Here is an 18,059-nt window from a genome sequence, read left to right as displayed (position 1 = left end):
GGTTTTTGTTACAGCAGCCCAAGCTGACAGACAGAACCCCAAAGCCAATGTTCACCATGGGATGATATAGTAAAAATTAAATACTTTAAAAATTGAGAAAAAATTATGGCCAAAGTGCTATACAGTTTCCACAGCATGAAAAAATAATCAACACAATTGTTATTGGAGTTCTTGTTTTATGTTTCTGTTGTCAAGGATAATTATCTGCCAACAGCAGAGTCACTGGTGACCTAGGGTGCCTCCCTCACTGAGATTTGGCATGAATTCAGTGAGTTTTCCCTGGTAAAGCATTGAGCACAGCATTCATCCCACAGCAACAGTTCAATAAATGTTCATGATTTTATTAGCACTAAATAGAAATAAATGTGAATTGCACTAACATTTTTTAGTTCACATTTTATTTATACAGCATAAACTCACCTATTCAATGAGTCCCCATAACTGAACTTTAAAAAGACCCTCGTTGTTTAGAATAGAAAGTAAGTAAGACCTTAATTCATTTATTTGCAAAAATTTTTCTCACCTACTTTTGATCAACTCCTGGCCTTGAGTATGAACAGAAATGTGTCCTGAGGAGCATCATCCTCCCAGTAAAGATTCAAAGTTTGCCAAGTGCTGACACCATTCTATTTTAATCTAGTAATACCTAATGAACAAGAATCCACTTTCATAACCAAAGAAAATATTATTAGAATAAAGCTCATGGGGCCTTAATGTGTGCCTTACTTAATTTCATATCCTACTCTGTGCAAGAAATTTGGAGGATACGGGCTAGTGGAGACATTTAGAAAGGTCTTGGTCAAATGGACCACCAGGCTCCATTAACTGTTTTTATAGATATCTAAAATTTTAGGAAGATGTGGAGGGGGGATGTGAAAAGCTGTGATTTCTCTTTATAACAATGACAGAGAGAAGAAAACAATGGACATAACAGTGAACATTTGGCCATTTAACCTTAGTCAAGTGAAATTAAATATAGAAAATATGTGTGCGCTATAATGAATGACACAAAAATCCTAATTAAATTCAAGAGAATTGAACTGAACAATTCAGGTCACTTTAATCAATTTAGGTCATTACAGCAAGTGTATTCTTTCCCATTATTTCTCACACTACCACCTAGTATTCACAGTAATTCAGTCTTACTGTCTAATTATAAAAGCTCACAACTTTTGCTTTGGCAGCAAAGGCAAAGAGAGGAAGATCTTCTCCAATCCCTCAGAGTGCAGGGATGTAACATTAGCCTATGTGCATTGTGTTTACAGAGACTTTTCCCCTTTCAACTCTCATTTCATTTACATCATACATAAGTGTCTTGAGGTAACTGGGCAGTCACAGACAATCAAACGCCAGATAAATCTGAATGAGAAAAAAACAGCAAACAGCTTATTCATTCAAATACAACCTTGGGATTTTCACAAGCTCTTTTCTTTCCCTTTATTCCTTTTTTTTTTTTTTATGTAGGCTACACTCGGGGCTTGAACTCACAACCCTGCAATCAAGACCTGAGATCAAGAGTCGGACACTTAACTGACTGAGCCACCCAGGTGCCCCTCCTCTTTATTTCTTTGAAACAGCTATGAAAAATTGTAGCTAAAGGGAGGTAACAAGATAGCATGTAAATTATAATCCTGCTTTTGTGTACAAATAAAAGTAGGTATACAGAACATATCATAAATACACAGAGGAAAAGATGAGAAATATAGAGCCCAAAATGTTCATGGTTGTCTCTGGGGAGTGGGACTAAAGTGATCATTATTTTCTTCTCGTGCTTTTCTGCATTTCTTCAATCCTACATTGTTGCCCTGAGCCCTCCAGAATCCGGCCTTGGGTTGACATGGCAACCATGGAAAGCTTGCTTTATTTTTCATCTGCTAAGGAAGATTAACCACTTGATGATCACCCATGACAACTGTCAAAAGTTCACAGAAGCCGCTCGGCACCGGGAGACGGAGGCTGCTTTGCTCTATGGCTGCACTCAGACCCTGACGTAGCCTCACACAGACCAGCCTTGAAAGAAGCCTCTTAAGTTTGTTCTCAAGAAAAACAAGATCCTGGGGAATGGGGTGGGGTGGGTGGGAAAACTGGAGGAAGGTGGTCAAAGGGTACAAGCTTCCAGTTATAAGATAAATAAGCCCTAGAGATGTACTGTACCACATGATGACTGTAGTTACCACCATTGTGTGGTGTACTTGGAAGTTGCTAAGAAAAGATCCTAAAAGTTCTCATCACAAGGAAAACACATTTTTTGTAACTATGTGAGGAGACAGCTGTTAACTGAGCTTACTGTGGTAATCACTTTCCAACACCTGTATTATTCCGTATATATCTTAAACTTACACAGGGCTGCATGTCAACTCTATCTCAATAAAACTGAAAAAGAATTAGAAAGTCATTCCATAGGCATAAAATGCATAAGTTGGTTCTTATGAATAAAAAAGAAAAAAAAAAAAAAGATCCAGAGCTTTGGTTCTCATGTCAACAAATAAGAAACTCTTACTAGTGTTTTCAAAGCAAGAGAGACAATCAGATACTAGATAGTAATTCATACTTAGGGCTTAACCAAAGTAATATAATCACTTAAAGGTATTTGGAGGGTTTTCCCAGATGTTTCATTTAAGTTTTATTAAAGTTATTACTTTGGAACCTCTATTAAAAGTTACAGAGAATGACCATGTACTTACATACACTATGTAGAAAGTGAAAGTTGCCTACACATTTTTGGCAGCATGTAAGTTAGTTTCTCTCAGGCTGGCTATGCTGGGATAACATAGGGTCAGTCCTCCAGAAGCCAGGACACGAGACTCCATGATTTCTGGAGAGCCTCAAAAGTGCCATGACCACGGTCAGCTTTAACCACTGTCTTTTCCCTCATTTCAACATCTAATTAACCCCCGAGTCCTTCTGCTTCCCTGCCCTGAACGCCTCTGGGGGCCATCCTCCCCCTCCATTCACTCCTGCAGCCTTGGTCCAGGTCCCAGTCACCTCTCACCAACACTGCAGCACCAGCCCATGACTGGTTTCCCCGACTCTACTTTAACCTTGCCAATCCAGTCTTCCCATGAACTCAGCCCTGACTGCACCACTTCCCAGCATAAGATCTTTGCATGCCTCTAAACGCCCTCAAAATAAAGTCCTAATTCCTTGATATAACCAAGCAGACTCTTTAGGATCAGCCTCATATTTTGCACTGCATGTGTCCCCCCAACCCCAACCCTCACCTCCCTAGTAGACCCAGCAATTTTACTGCTGTTTCCTGGAGGAAATTTCTTCCTTCCTTCCCTCCTTCCTTCCTACCTTCCTTCCTCCCTTCCTTCCTTCCTTCCTTCCTTCCTTCCTTCCTCTCTTCTTTCCTCTCCTTTATCCTATATACACATAGTAGAAATTTAAGCTAATTAATAGGGAATTAGATGCATCGATTACCCAATATAGGGTAATCCCAAAGCATTTGTATGGCTAACAGTGGTTTACAAAATAAATGCTGATTATTTTTGTCGCATGTAGAACTTAAGCAACAGAATTATGTTTCCAGCTATGTTGGCTACCAAAATTGATCATTAGCAGAGCAAACAGACCCCAGAAAGGTCTGTGTCTTATGGGGGGTGCTAAACGTACAAATAAGGGGCTTTTATTAGGTCAGCACTATTATTTTGTTTTCAAATGATTTCCTATTTCTAGAGATTTATATTCACTTATTTGAACTCAGTGTAATTAAGAAAGATATTTAACTGAGCTTAAGCTTACTTAAAGCAACGAAGCTCCTTTGGTCTCCTCAGTCTCAGGCTTCAATCCCCTCCCACTCATGTCCATTCTACCTGGTGTAGAATTTTCTGTGAGGGAGAGGATGAAAACAAATTTAGATTTAGGGCCCCTTCCCCCGCCAATGGTCTACCTCATATGCCTTTTTCTCCTTGCTTCTCTTTATCATTTTTCCAAGCATCAGTCCACTCAGAACGTTGGACTCCTCCAGCACATGCCAGCGTTTTGTGCCATGTTTACATCTGCATTGCATCAAGATTTTTCTTCCTTCTTCTGCCCACACTTCTTCCCTTGCAACCATACCTTCACATACCCTAAAAAGTAGAGACTTCTTTTTCAACAGATTTCCCTGTAGTCATAACAAAGCCTATCTTGCCAAAAGGCCACGCAGCTAAAAACTTGTGCCAGACAATATACCTTACTCCCGAAAGCTGCTTTTTGGCAGCTGATAGAAACACTGATTATTCATATCCACAGAAATCATGATGCCCGTGGATGATTTGAGGCTTCTCTCCCCAAGATGTGGATATGATTCCAAATAAGGGGTTTCATCTGGATTTCCACATGAAGGAGATATCTGGAGGAGCATGGAGAGAAGCACCAGGCATTCAGAATGTTCTTTGTTGCTCTACATCATTTTCTGATATCTCTGTAACGTTTGACTTTTAAGTCTTAGCCTTTAAAAAAAAATAACGAAATAAAGAATAAGCTTTGACTGACCATGCTAAAGCTACTTTAAATATGTTCTAAAACGGTGCTCTAAAATTTTCCCCACAACACTACTGACCTATGTGAGATGCAGGTACTTTAAGAAATGTTTCTGGAAGACTGTATCTGAGGCAATTTATGAGCTGAAGCCAAGGCTAAAGCATTGCTAAGGGAATCTGTTTCCCTGGGATACTAATTAACTCCAAATACTGCATATAAATTAAGCCAGCAGCTACTGAAAGAAGCAACTTACGGGAGAGGAAAATCTGAAGAGGTTTAAAGAAAAGTACTATCTTCTGATTAGAGAAAAAGGCATCAGGGACATGGGAGGAACGCTTTTCTCTCTGACCCAGCATTCCATTTTCTTTCTAGAAACTTCTACACTTTACTCTTTCCTTTTGTTTTCCTTTCTCCACCATGGCAGGTGTGATTTATTGGATAGCTGACTAGGGAAAGGGTTTCTTCCACAAGGGACCTGTTCTCCCTTGTCTTTAATAAGGAAGCTGTTCTCTAGATAGATGCCCTCCCAGCTCTGTTCTCTAACTCCTGGGCACAAGAATCCCAAAGTCCTCCCCTGGAGATTCTGACTCATTGGGTCTGGGGCAGGGCCTTGGAATCTGTGTGTTGCACGAGTATGATTCTTAGGAGCCAGAGTCTGGGGAACACTGCCTCCACCTCTCCTGCCCCTGCACTGGGACACATGCAGGTCTGAGGGGGTAAATATGGTTCAGAAAGGAAGGTGTTAGCAACTGAACCTTGCAGCTAACAGCACCCCTTGCCAGACAGCTTTCCTTGTTGTGCTGCTGAATGGTTTAAGCTTAGTTGTTAGAATCAAGAGTTGCCTTTTTATTTTTAATGTGCAAATATAAGCAGACAAATGACTTATTTTAGGTAAACCTGGTGCCTGACTTACTACTTTTAATCGGACTACGGTATAACCACTAGCTCAGCGCCCTCCTCTGGTGGCAGCACCCCTAATCTCGGGTTCTGTTTAGAACATGACAACCTTTTCCTTTCCTCTGAATAACTTCAGCCAACCACTGAAAATCAGTGTTCCACAATCACTGGCAGGGAGGAAAATGGCCAAAATAAACACATCCCAGAACCTTCCACCAACCCAGTGTTGAAATGGGTTTGTATAGAACTCCACTGTGATCTAAGTCATCTCTTCTTCTTGTAATAGTCACCTGTCCCAAAAAGGACTACAGAGCCATTTCTGCTGAGGCCTAAATGCACACACGTCATCCCCATAGCCTTCTGGAATAAATTAAAATACGTGTCCATTATTTGTGACCTTATCACTCTACAGTTTGAAAGATCAACCTCTTAGGCATGATCTAGTTCAAACTACAGACTATGAGTAGCCCAAGGCATTAATAGCCATCAGCTTCGCCCATGTGTTGCTGAATGAAATGGCCTATTGGGTGTTTGCTATCAATAGCTTGTCAAGAATACAGAAACCACATCATGCCCACCTCCCCCTAACCTTAGGAACACTCACAGCAAGGGGCTGCTCTAAAAAAAGGCAAACATACCCTATGCAATAGCAGGATGTCTCTGCTCGTGAAATTACAAATAACTTCTGAGCGTCATGGTTCTGAATTTTATTTTTAAAACCTAACCGTGAGCTTACTTATCAATTGTTAACTTCTATTTGATTGTATATAGCTTCTCATTTTCTCCTGACCAATTTCACACATTTGCTTACATCTCTTGGCAAAAAAAAAAAAAAAATTATTTGATGAAAACATTCTTGTAAGCTAGCTATCACTCAAGAATGGATTCTAGAAAGGTTTCTCTATTAGTTCTCTAGAGGGATACTTAAATTTATGTGGTTGTGAAGGAAATCGTGAGGTGGGAGAGGAAAAGAACTTGTGTACGAGGGAAGTTTGTAAGGCATCGTTCATTTAACAAAGACAGGAATTCATGTGAAATGGTCCTTGGCCAACCAACTACAGTTGACTCTTGAACAACACAGGGGTTCAGGGTGCAAACCCCGCTGCACAGTTGAAAATCCATGTATAACTTCTGACTCTCCAAAACCTCTACTAATAGCCTACTATTGACCAGAAGCCTTACTGGTAAAATAAACAGCCAATGAACATATATTTCACATATAAAATGTTTTATATACTGTATTCTTACAATCAGTCAGCAAGAGAAGAGAAAATGTTAAGAAAATCCTAAGGAAGAGAAAACATGTTTACAGTACTGTACTGTCTTGAAAAAAATCCACGTAGAAGTGGACCCATGCAGCACAGTCCCATGTTGTTCAAGGGTCTCCTGTATTTCCTTAGAATCTTGGTTTTAAAGAAGGACTCTGAAATGTCACTGCTTCCTGCAAAGTATGTGGAAGGGCATTGAATGATGATCGGGATACACGGTTTTGAGTCCAAGTGGGTTCTTGTCCTGATTGTTCCTGGAGATAATTTTGGATAATCATGTCCCTTCTCTGCTTCAGTTCTGTCTCCAGTCAAATGAGAGAACAAAAACATCTGTCCTACCCCACACAGTAGCTCTGAGGAATAACTGTGCAGCTTGCCTCGAATACAGCAGAGCAGCCTCCCATAGTTGTGAACAAGTTTTCTATGTGTCAAGCAGTAAGGACAGTGTTACCAGGAACCTTTAGTCTTCCATGCAAATGAGCCATGTCTTTACCTAAAAATTCAACTCAAGTACTCAGATTCAAAAGATAGGGCAAGGAATTACACTCCAAAAGAAATGAGAAATGATCTAGCATAGGCCAACATCCCCAAAAGGGAATGCCCTGAGAGAGGCTGGGACTCTGGCCACTGAGGCTGCATCTACCACAGGATGTCCATTTTCTAATAAAGCCAAATAAGAACCAACGGTGGCCCCATCATTCCATGGCCAAGCCCCCAGAAGTAGCAAAGCAATGCTCTGAATAATTCACAATAGTGAATGGCAGATAGAAATGCTCTGAGAGCTTACCTGCCTCACTTTCTTCTTGATTTCTTCCTCATTTCTTCTTGCAAAGTCAAATGATACATAAAAAGAACACCTCTTATTGATAAACATGTAAGCATCTATGGATATGTCTGTCAGATTCAATTACACTATTTAAGAAAGCAAGTTTACATTAAGACTGAGAGTCCATTTAATGCGTTATTTCTGGTGCATTTCTTTTTCCTGCCAAGAATGAGAATAAGACAGAAGATGCAAAATAATAAAACTGGGAGACTGGAGTATAGAATGCAAGACAGATACAAATCTACACATAATCCTAATGTGCCGAGAGATCTTCTTGACAAAGAAGATTTCATTCCAACTTGCTGCTCGTTTTGATGCAAACGTAGGATGTACCATGGCCCAGAAGCCTACAGCCTCAAGTGGGCCGAACGCAGTCATCATGAGCTATTCTCTTAAGATTTCGATTTCAGAGTCAACATACGCCTTGGCAGCAATAATCGTTATGCTCAGTGCAGGTAAACCAAGGAAAAGGCCCTTTGGAAAAATACAAAATATTTACCTAGCAACTTCTAGTGAGCAACACGTGCGCTGCATATTGATGAGTGATAGCCTATGGTTGTGGAAAATTCACTACCAAAGAAAAACAAGCACGGCATATTACAGTGAGTCTACAACATGCCTTTCCTGCTCAGTACAAGAGAAATCTACTGCCTGGCAGATAATGAGCCCGACGGCCTAACAGCAGTGATGTGGCAGGCTGCTGTTCTTCTTTTGCCCCCAAAATAAAAAGTAAAATAATAACACAGGTGAATATCCAGTGAAACTCCCATCAGATTCAAAACTCATCTTCAGAGCTGTCGGCTAAGAGCATGACTCGGTCTTGCATGCTGTTGAATTCTCTCTGCTGGAGAAAGAAAAACAGAAGAGCGTTAAACCCTTTCCACTGCAGAGCAAAACTGAAAAACAGGCCCCTTTAAAAGGCACCCCAACACATGCAGCCAAAGCCCAGCAGCTAATCCAAAACACTGGGCGTGTCAATACCATGCCTGCCTCATTAAGCCCTGTGTGCTTTATTAAGCAAATTGGAAAAGCGAGGCGTGTTCTGAAGCGGATGAGGTTTTGCTGTTGTGGGCTCCATACCTTTCTTTTATGCCTTTTGAAGCCGTTTCTCCTTCGGCGATTCATAACCTTAATGCTGTAGAGCGCTCCCAAGATGAACAAGGCTCCGGCTATCCCGACCCCTACAGGAACCAGCATCCCAGACATGTAGCCAGCCTGCACAGAAAAGGAGACGCCCAGTAGGATGCTAAATAGACCACGGCCCTGGGTTTCTCATTTTTGCTCAATGGCAGCGGATTTTTAAACACCTGGAATCCTCCTACTTGCTTTGTCATAAAATAGCACCTAGCATAAAGGCACGTTTTAGGGAGAAGGCAAGAGAGAGAAAGGTATGACTATTTTTGGAAAGTTCAAGTATTTAGAAGAAGTACTGAAATAAATCACCCAGACCTCATGGCACCTCCAGCTACTTGCTAATGCACATTTGTCAACATCAGGGTTTGGTGGCAGAAATATAATTTGTATTAAAGATGGGTCAGGTAAGCTTCTGAGAATGCCAAGACTATTAAAATGCTGTAAGTCGGAAATATCAGCCTGAGACAAGCTCCAAGGGGGCTGAGGGGAGGGCCTTGACATTGGTGGTCTGCTGTCTCACAATCTCAGCTGCATTACAGTAAGAAAGGGAAAAAGAAGGATGCTAGATGTTGGGGCATAGACAGAAAAGGCAAGGAGGGGAGAGGGTATGCACATAACATGGGATTTATATGAAAGGAAAAATCTGCCCAGTGGACAAGACCAAAGCTGGGGCTTGGGAGGGAATTCTGCGCATCCCCAGAGAAGTGGCAGAGCAGGGTGCAAAGATCACTGTCATAACAGTAGCGCCTGCAAAAGAACCTGGAGGTATCTGATATCTGGTGTGTCTCCAACGTCCCCAAGGTGTCACTATGGATACGCTGGTTCTAAGTGAGCAGCATGATGTCCACACATCCCCGGGCTTGGGTAAGTAGCTCCGGATCTTCCCAAGCTCAGGGTAAGGCCGTCATACTAAAGGTGCTCTCTGCATCTTGGCCAGTATGACACCTCAGGGCCTAGAGCATTATGTACTTACCTGGAGCCCTTTCACAGAGGAACATGAGACTGGTTTGCCTTTGAAGAAGGCCCCTGCTAGAAGCCTACCCAGACAAAATACATAAAACATTAAAATTTTTAGACTTTAGGGGTGCCTGGGTGGCTCAGTCGTTGGGCGTCTGCCTTCGGCTCAGGTCATGGTCCCAGGGTCCTGGGATCGAGCCCCGCATCGGGCTCCCTGCTCAGCGGGAAGCCTGCTTCTCCCTCTCCCACTCCCCCTGCTTGTGTTCCCTCTCTTGCTGTGTCTCTCTCTGTCAAATAAAATCTTTAAAAAAAAAAATTTTTTTAGACTTTAGATAGGCATTATTCGGGGGTGGGGGGGAACCCATGAGTCAGTTTGTTCATTTATTTGACTATTTCTAAAATTTCTAATATAGCACAAACTATTTCTAGTACCTTTCAGAATGAGCCAAAATCAGAGAAGGACAGAGAATAATGTTTTCTAAAAAGTGCTGAAGTATGCAGACTGTGATGCTTTCCCAACGTTTCCAAAAGTAAATCAAAGGAATACACGAGCTCTTTATAAAACTGCAGCTCCCTCTTGCACACAGACAGCTCACTAACTGGTTCTGTTTTCCGGAGTCTTGTGTTAGAGCAGAATATGGAAATTTTTCCATTAATTTGAGAACAATAGCATTGTTCATCAGCATACTAAGTGTTTTTCTCCAAGAAACAAAGCCCAGTCACTTTTCAACAAATTAATATGCTTTGCAGAAACCCAAACTTTTTCTAAAGTCCTTCCAGATCTACTTAAGACTTATAAAACTGTAATTTTCCATATGGGAAAATACTGGACAAGAGCAAAGTTTTGGAACTCTCATAAGAGCTGTGAATGTATTTCTTTAAACCATCACTCCCAGTACATGGAAATGAATGTACATATTGAAATATGATCAATTTTAAGCCCCGTAGATTAGACTCTAAAGAGGTATACCTTCAAAGGATGATACTTGAGCTGTTGGAAGTTCAGCTTGGTCAATCTCTGTGTGGGTCTCCTCGTGCTGTGTAACTTCACCCACACCCAATAGCATGACACTTCCAAAATGTGTCACTCTTTCTCATACTTCTTATTTACACATTTAGATCTCTAGTTTCTAGAGCTTTAAATCATGCAGATTTCACCAAAATTCAATTAATATCTCTCTCTCTCCTCTCTTTTGTCCCCTTTTGTGTGTGTGTGTGTGTGTGTGTGTGTGTGATCTGCCTGTGCTTTGAAATTACACTTAAAAAATGGGATCCAAATAATCTCTCCTCTTCCAATATATTTTAACCATTCCTCTTTCAACACTAATGGAGAATAGGCTCTTCTTCTAGAATTGGTCATGACTTGGAGTACCTGGGTGGCTCAGTCAGTTAAGCATCTGCCTTCAGCTCAAGTCATGATCCCAGGGTCCTGGGATCCAGCCCTGCGTCACATTTGCTCCCTGCTCAGTGGGGAGTCTCCTTGTTCCTCTGCCCCTCCCCCACCACTAGTGCTCGCGCTCCCTCTCTCATAAATAAATAAAATCTTAAAAAAAAAAAAAGAATTTCCCATGACTTGTTTCCTACACAAATGAAAACAAATAAGACTCATGAGCATATTTTCTAAGTTATAAACCCTGCCTAGTACCTCTTCTCTGTTCAGAATCATCGGATGTACATGTATCTCCACAGATAATGCTCTGAGAAGGACATAGCTGCACCTGGGTATATTCCAAGTGAGAATGGGTAACTTGAATCTCATCATGAGGAAACACCCAATTAACCTAAAATGAAGACTATTCTATTTTTTTAAAGGACTATATTCTTTTAAAAGTCAGCGTCGGGAAAGACAAAAGATGGCTATAAAAACGTTCCAGAGTATAGGAAACTCATGAACCATGACAACTAAATGTGTTACATGACTCTAGACTAGATCCTACACTGGAGAAGAAAAATGCTTTTAGAAAGATTATTCTGAGTCTATTGAAAAAACTGAAATATGGATACCAGATTTGATAAAAAGTACTGTATCGTTAAATGTACTCAAGCTGATAGCTGCAGCATGTCTGCTAACGGAATATTCCCATTCATGGGAAATAAAGTTTTTGGAGTAAAAGCACCATATGGTTTATGCAACTTTTCCTCAAATGGTAAAAAAAAAAAAAAAAAAAAAAAAAAGAGGCAGAGATGGGCAGACAGACCAGCAAATGATAAACCAAATGGGGTAAAATGTTAAAAACAAGTGCACCTGGGTAAAAGGTATTGGGGCATTCTTTGTACTTATTCTTGTATCTCTTTTTTGTAAACCTGAAAATAGTTCCAAATAAAAAGTTTTGCATTTTTAAAATTGATTGTAAGTCAAAATATGACTAGATATAGTTGTTTTTAGTTTGTGTTTGTGTTAGGTTTTTGTTGGCTTTGTATTACATTCATGAGAAAGGTATTCTTCCTTCTTAGAATAACGTATTCATTCAGAAACATCTGTTTTCAAGAAAGGTATAAGAAAACCAAATGATATGCTGTACTGTCTCAAGTCTGCTGAGTTAAGACAGTGCCCTTATATTGCTTTGTAACAGTGGCTCTCAGACTTGAGCATCTATCAAAATCGCCTGCAAGACTTGTTGAAACAGATTGCTGGGCCCCGTTCCCAGAGTTTCTGACTCCGTAGGTATAGCGTGGGGCCCAAGAATTGCATTTCTAGCAAGCTCCCAGGTGATGCTGACGCTGCTGGTCCAGACCACACTTGAGAATCAGTGCTATGCAATATAGTCTGGATCATCCATTTTCTGAGTTATTTCCTAAAGCCAGAAGAAACAGAATGATCTTGGTGACATAACAACAGGGTTGGTGTTTACTACACAACTAAAGCTGCTATGCCTCTTCAATTTTGAGAAACATTTTAGATGTTGAAAAGACATATCAATAGGTAGCCAAGTTAGGATTTGCCTAATGAGCATCACTAACTTGGACATTAAGCCAGAAAGAAGAGTAATGATGGAATGAGTATAGGGACTGTCCCTCAATGGCCATTCATCTCTTCTTTCAGAGCAAGAGAACCTCCCATTTCGGCAGGGAGCACAGTAACGATCACTGCTCCCTGCCTTCTCTGCAGCTGGCTGTGACCATGTGATAAATCTCACTCAGAAGAGAATACATTAGTGGCAGGTGCAGCTTCCCGACATGCTCTTCAACAGGGGAGCACAGCCTTTATCCCCCACGTTTTGAGAATATGAGTGCCTTTATCTTCCTTTTAAGGGGGAAGGGGTGTCTTCACCTTCCCTTATCCTCCTTCCCCTGGCTAGAACATGGACCTAGCTAAGCTGGAACTGCCATCCAGGACCTTGAGGTGAACTTGGCAATGAAGGTCACAAATGGTGGAACATCAAATACAAGGAGCCTGAGTCCCTGTCAGAGTGTTGCTCCCCATTAACCCTTGACTGCTACCTCCAGATTCATAAATGAGAGAAAAACTTCTATCTTGGTTAAGCCATTGTCATTGGGGTTCTCTGTCATTCATAGCTGATCTTAATCCTAGCTAATATAGAAAGACTAAACAACTGTAAAAGGAATAATTCAGAACTTTTTAAGTTTTTTAAGATTTTATTTATTTATTTGAGAGGAAGAGCATGCATGCACAAGCAGGGGGAGGGGCAGAGGCAGAGGGAGAAACAGACTCCCCACTGAGCAGGGAGCCCGATGTGGGACTTGATCCCAGGACCCTGGGATCATGATCTGAGCCAAAGGCAGATGCTTAACCAACTGAGCCACCCAGGCACCCCCAGAACTTTTTAGAACATTATTCTTTCTAGAGCCAAATTAACTAACAGAAATACCAATATCAGGTACAATTGAATAATGCTAAACTGAGATGTCCTGGTTGGCCAAAGAGCCACTTAAATAAATATTTAGTTTCCAGTTCTAAGGGATTCTGTGACTTTCATCAAAGAGGCAATAGTTTCGCTCTCAAATAGTTTCTGAAGATAATGACTAACAAGACTTTTATAGATGAGAGCCAACTAGCTAGCTAGCTAGACACATGAAGGAGGGAAGCAAGAGTGGTACATATATGTACACATGTATGTGTGTGTGCACATAAGAAGGCATGTCGCAGGTAAGTGTAGAATATTTTACACAACAGGGGAAGTGGGGATATGGGAAAGATTATAGTAAGTCCCTCCAAGAAAGTCAAAATATGAAGAAATAAGGCATCAAATAAGCCAAACACAGAATCTCAACTATTTTTCTTCTATTTTTTTTTAATTAAGACATACTGAAAAAATACTCCAGAAGAAAATAGAGAGAAGGCTGGAAAAACGAAAAATAATCCAGAAAACTAAGGTCACACATAAAATTATTTCTTTTGGTGAAAATGATAGCAAGAAGGTGCCAGGCCTTTGAGACAAGATAAGAAGGGTCTACAGAAATAGAAAATACAAACTTTCTAAGCTGCACAGATTTTTTTTTTTAATTGTGGCAAAGCTATCTATAGATACAGGTAAGAAATTTTGCAATATCCAACTTCAAAACTGGTGACATGTAAAAATTTATTCTCTTAAGGGTTTTCTGGTACACAATTTTACTCAGAGGATATTTTCTATAGAAACAATGATATATGGGTTCCTAAATTAATCTACCAAAGCCTATTTCCTTTTCATTGCATCCTATTTTCTTCTGAAAAATAACAAGAAGCACTACTAATGTAAGTGTGTTCAGTTCTTAACTTTTGAGCTTTATTTCCCCCAAATCCTGCTCAGTCCATCCGATCATACCTCCCTTAGACAACTGGACCTGTTACAGATACCAAAATGGCCTCCACTAACCTCAACATGCTTAAAATTTTTCAACATCACTTTTAATAAGTATGACCACAAAACAGTCTCATTCTTAAAACCATCTATGCTAAATTTTACTGAGAAGCACAAAGATAGTGATGAGAATATAATCTTACAATTTTCATTGTAATTTATTCTTTAACAATAAGCTGCAGCAAAATAAACATTAATCATCCAAATACGGGGAGAACTGACTCCAAATAATAAAAAAGATATGGAATGCCATCAACAGAAGTATATGTTGGGACTGGTGATTTAAAGGTAACTCAATATGTGGCAATTGAAAAGATTTCCATTCACTAAACCCCCAGTTAAATCTGAGCTAGGTTATAGTAATGAGATCTGACAGGCTACAGCAAGGAATTCAGAATTCCATATTTTTATGAGTAATTCCAGTTTAAAATTCTAAGGTAACCAAAAAATGTAAACTTGGAGAGTGTTGAAAATCAAAAGAAAATGAAAAACAGGAACCTGGAAGGAAGTTAATATTGTCAATCACAGACATAGATGGCAGAATTAACACAAGAGAGAAATATTTTTCTATTGTTGGCCATTCCAGGCAAGTCAGCCCTTTGTCACCCAGTATGTAGTAGCACTATGAGAGACTACATAAAAGTTGATCTAAGGAGAGTGCTCAGGCGTCCAGGTGTTTTTACTCCAAACCACCCCCACTATGGTTTAAGGATGCTCTTTCCATCCCAAACTTTTATTCTTAACTCAAGTCCATCAATTTTTGCCTTTGGGTCAGAAGAATCAATGTTTTCCAAAATCCAAGGTATTTCTTCCTCATACAGAGGGTCAGGCTTACAAGAACTTGGCATTGGGTTTTTGGCACTGGGACAAGAAATAGCCAATAAATTGCGATTACACTGCTGATCCCTAGAAGAAACTCCACCTTGATATGTCAAGGATATTTTCCAGGTGAGCATAGTAGATAATGCCTTCATAAGAAGGAATGGTGCTCCAAAGAATAAGGTTCCCTGTGTTATACAAGAAGGAACTTAAAGGGAAGGTCTTCCTTCTTGTTGGGCACCTGGAAGTGGCCTTGCATCTTTGCACAGATAACCAGAATCAGAATGATGAATTAAGGCTCCATTACTCTGAAGATCTTTTATTTGACAAAGCCATGCCCTTTAAGATAAATCCAAAGGAAGAAAATACTTCTCTTACCTTGTCTTTTAGTTTTTCCATCCAGCTTCTCACTAGGGAAAATAAGAGAATAAAATGTAAATATCCATCTTCTTACTTATATTTCATTGAGTTAAGTTAATTCGATAACCTACATTTCATGGTAAGTTAATTTGATACACTGGTTTTATTGTATGAAATGTAGTGAAAGGGTCAACAGTATTAACAGTAATAATGACAGTATGAGTCTTGTTTTTATTCTCATTTGTTTAAAAATGTAACAGAAAGCACAAACATATCCCTCACATCATCATTAGGTGAACAGAAATATTTTTTATTTGTTAAACGTATTTGTATTACTATTTAATGCTTTGGGGGAGGTCTGGGTAAGGAGATAGGAAATCACCTTTAAAGAATCAAGTTCATTCCCAACCCATGTACCATCAAATAAATAAATAAACTAATCAATTAATTTATTAATTAATTACCAAGTTCATTTCTTATCTGACATTTTCTCCTTAACGTTACTCATCTTTCTCAGTTTTTAAGCTCAGTGGGTATTCTGCACTTGGATCAATATCCCAGCAAAGTAAGGTAGGAAGGGACAATGGGCACTGGCTCCAAAGAGAAGCATTTGCATCCACAGTTGAAGAAAAAATTTTGACCAAAGGCAAAAAGAGGAAGTATTTCTGAAATACATATAGCTTATAAACTGTACCATTCCATCACAATACAACCACTATTAAAAAATAAAGGTAATAATCAAGTAACAGTTTAAAAAGCCACCGAAAAGGACTACATCAACCCTGAAGTGTTAAGTAGACCATTATTACAACCATTTGGAAGTACATATGCTGAGAACAGAACAAGTATCATTCAAAATGAAAACATGTGTTAGAATGGCCATGGGTTTTTTTCTTTTCTTCTTTTTTTTCTTATTTAAATTTTAGTTAGTTAACATATAAGGCAATATTGGTTTTAGGAGTAGAATTCAGTGATTCATCACTTACATACATCACCCTGGGCTCATCACAAGTGCCCTCTTCAATACCCATCAGCCATCTAGCCCATCCCCCACCCATCTCCCTCCATCAACCCTCAGTTTGTTCTGTATCATTAAGAGTCTCTTATGGTTTGGGGCACCTGGGTGGCTCAGTCAGTTAAGTGTCCAACTCTTGATTTTGGCTCAGGCCATGGTCTCATGGTCGTGAGATCAAGCCCCGAGTTGGCTCTGCGCTGAGCATGAAGTCTGCTTAAGATTCTCCCTCTGCCTCTCCCACTCTCTCTCACTCTAAAAAAAAAAAAAAAGTCTCTTATGGTTTGTAGGGCCATATTAAGGATAGTTTGAAGTTAGTAATGGGGTTCTTCATCCTTAATTGCCTTTTAAAGTTATAATAATGATTCAGCATTGAATAAAAATTCTATTTTGAAAAGCATGGAAAAGGAAAAAAGAAGACAAATATTATCAAAGAAATTAGTAAGCCAACAAAAACCTTTCAAGATTTCCTTAAATTTCCTTTCCTGTCCAGGAGCTTCAACAGATAGGAAGAAAGGACACAGAGTGGCAGACCTAGAAACACCTCCCAAAAAGTGTAGACAAGGGATTGGCAAACTTTTCTTGTAAAGAGCCAAACAGTAAACATTTTAAGCTTTGCAGGCCATACAATCTCTGTCACAACTACTCAACTCTGCTGTTGCAGTGTGAAAGCACTCATAGTGCATAAATTAATGGGTTTTGGCTATATTCCAATAAATGTTACTTATGGACACTGACCTTTGAATTTCATGTAATTTTCATAGGTCACAAATATCTTTCTTTTGATTTTTTTCAACCATATTAAAATGTAAAAGACATTCTTTGTTCATGGGCCATACAAAAATGGGTAGCAGGCCAGATGGGTGGGTCCACGGGTCACAGTGGGATGACCCCTGACACAGACAGTTGGGTCTCCATTTACAGTCTGACTCTAGTAATAACATATTGACAGGAGTGATGCCAGCCCACAGGTGCACATGGCTTGACCCCTGACAGAGCAGGTTCGAATCTACTGCATCACTTGATCAGCAAACCAAAAACAAACATGAAGAGTGAGGGAAGATTATGCTCCGGGAAAAGATGGGGAAACTGAGACTCAGAGAAGCTAAGAGACTTGCCCATGGTTAACCAGGGAGTAAAGAGTCACTGGAATTCCAACCACTATCTGATTTGATAACCTACAGGAATAATACTTCTTAACTACCCATTTCTTTTGGTGATACCCCCACTCTCCTGCTCTCTCAGGTTGAAAATGTGGAGCTACCCTCCTTGGGCTCTTCTTTTTTAAATTTTTTATTGTTATGTTAATCACCATACATTACATCATTAGTTTTTGATGTAGTGTTCCATGATTCATTAGTGCTCCATGCAGAACGTGCCCTCTTTAATATCCATCACCAGGCTAACCCATCCTCCCACCCCCCTCCCCTCTAGAACCCTCAGTTTGTTTTTCAGAGTCCATCATCTCTCATGGTTCGTCCCCCTCCAATTTCCCCCCCTTCATTCTTCCCTTCCTG

At 40.0% G+C, this 18,059-nt stretch overlaps 1 protein-coding gene across 2 annotated transcripts in view; it reads right to left on the bottom strand.

Moving 5' to 3' along the window:
- Window positions 1–1,020: 1,020 nt before the first annotated feature.
- The window catches only part of ARMH4 (armadillo like helical domain containing 4), a 106,039-nt gene continuing 89,000 nt past the window's right edge, over window positions 1,021–18,059 (bottom strand). For both annotated transcript variants that reach the window (XM_081830457.1, XM_081830458.1), the window contains 3 exons: window positions 15,549–15,580; window positions 8,539–8,673; window positions 1,021–8,302 (listed from right to left, as the gene is read on the bottom strand). In XM_081830457.1, coding sequence (XP_081686583.1) covers window positions 8,234–8,302; window positions 8,539–8,673; window positions 15,549–15,580 — 236 coding nt within the window. In that variant the 3' untranslated portion in view covers window positions 1,021–8,233. The remainder of the gene's footprint in view (window positions 8,303–8,538; window positions 8,674–15,548; window positions 15,581–18,059) is intronic.

This window comes from Leptonychotes weddellii, chromosome 9 (genome assembly GCF_054177405.1).
Source record: "Leptonychotes weddellii isolate Sample4059 chromosome 9, ASM5417740v2, whole genome shotgun sequence".
Taxonomy (NCBI): domain Eukaryota; kingdom Metazoa; phylum Chordata; class Mammalia; order Carnivora; family Phocidae; genus Leptonychotes; species Leptonychotes weddellii.
This window is presented reverse-complemented; position numbering and strand designations above follow the sequence as displayed.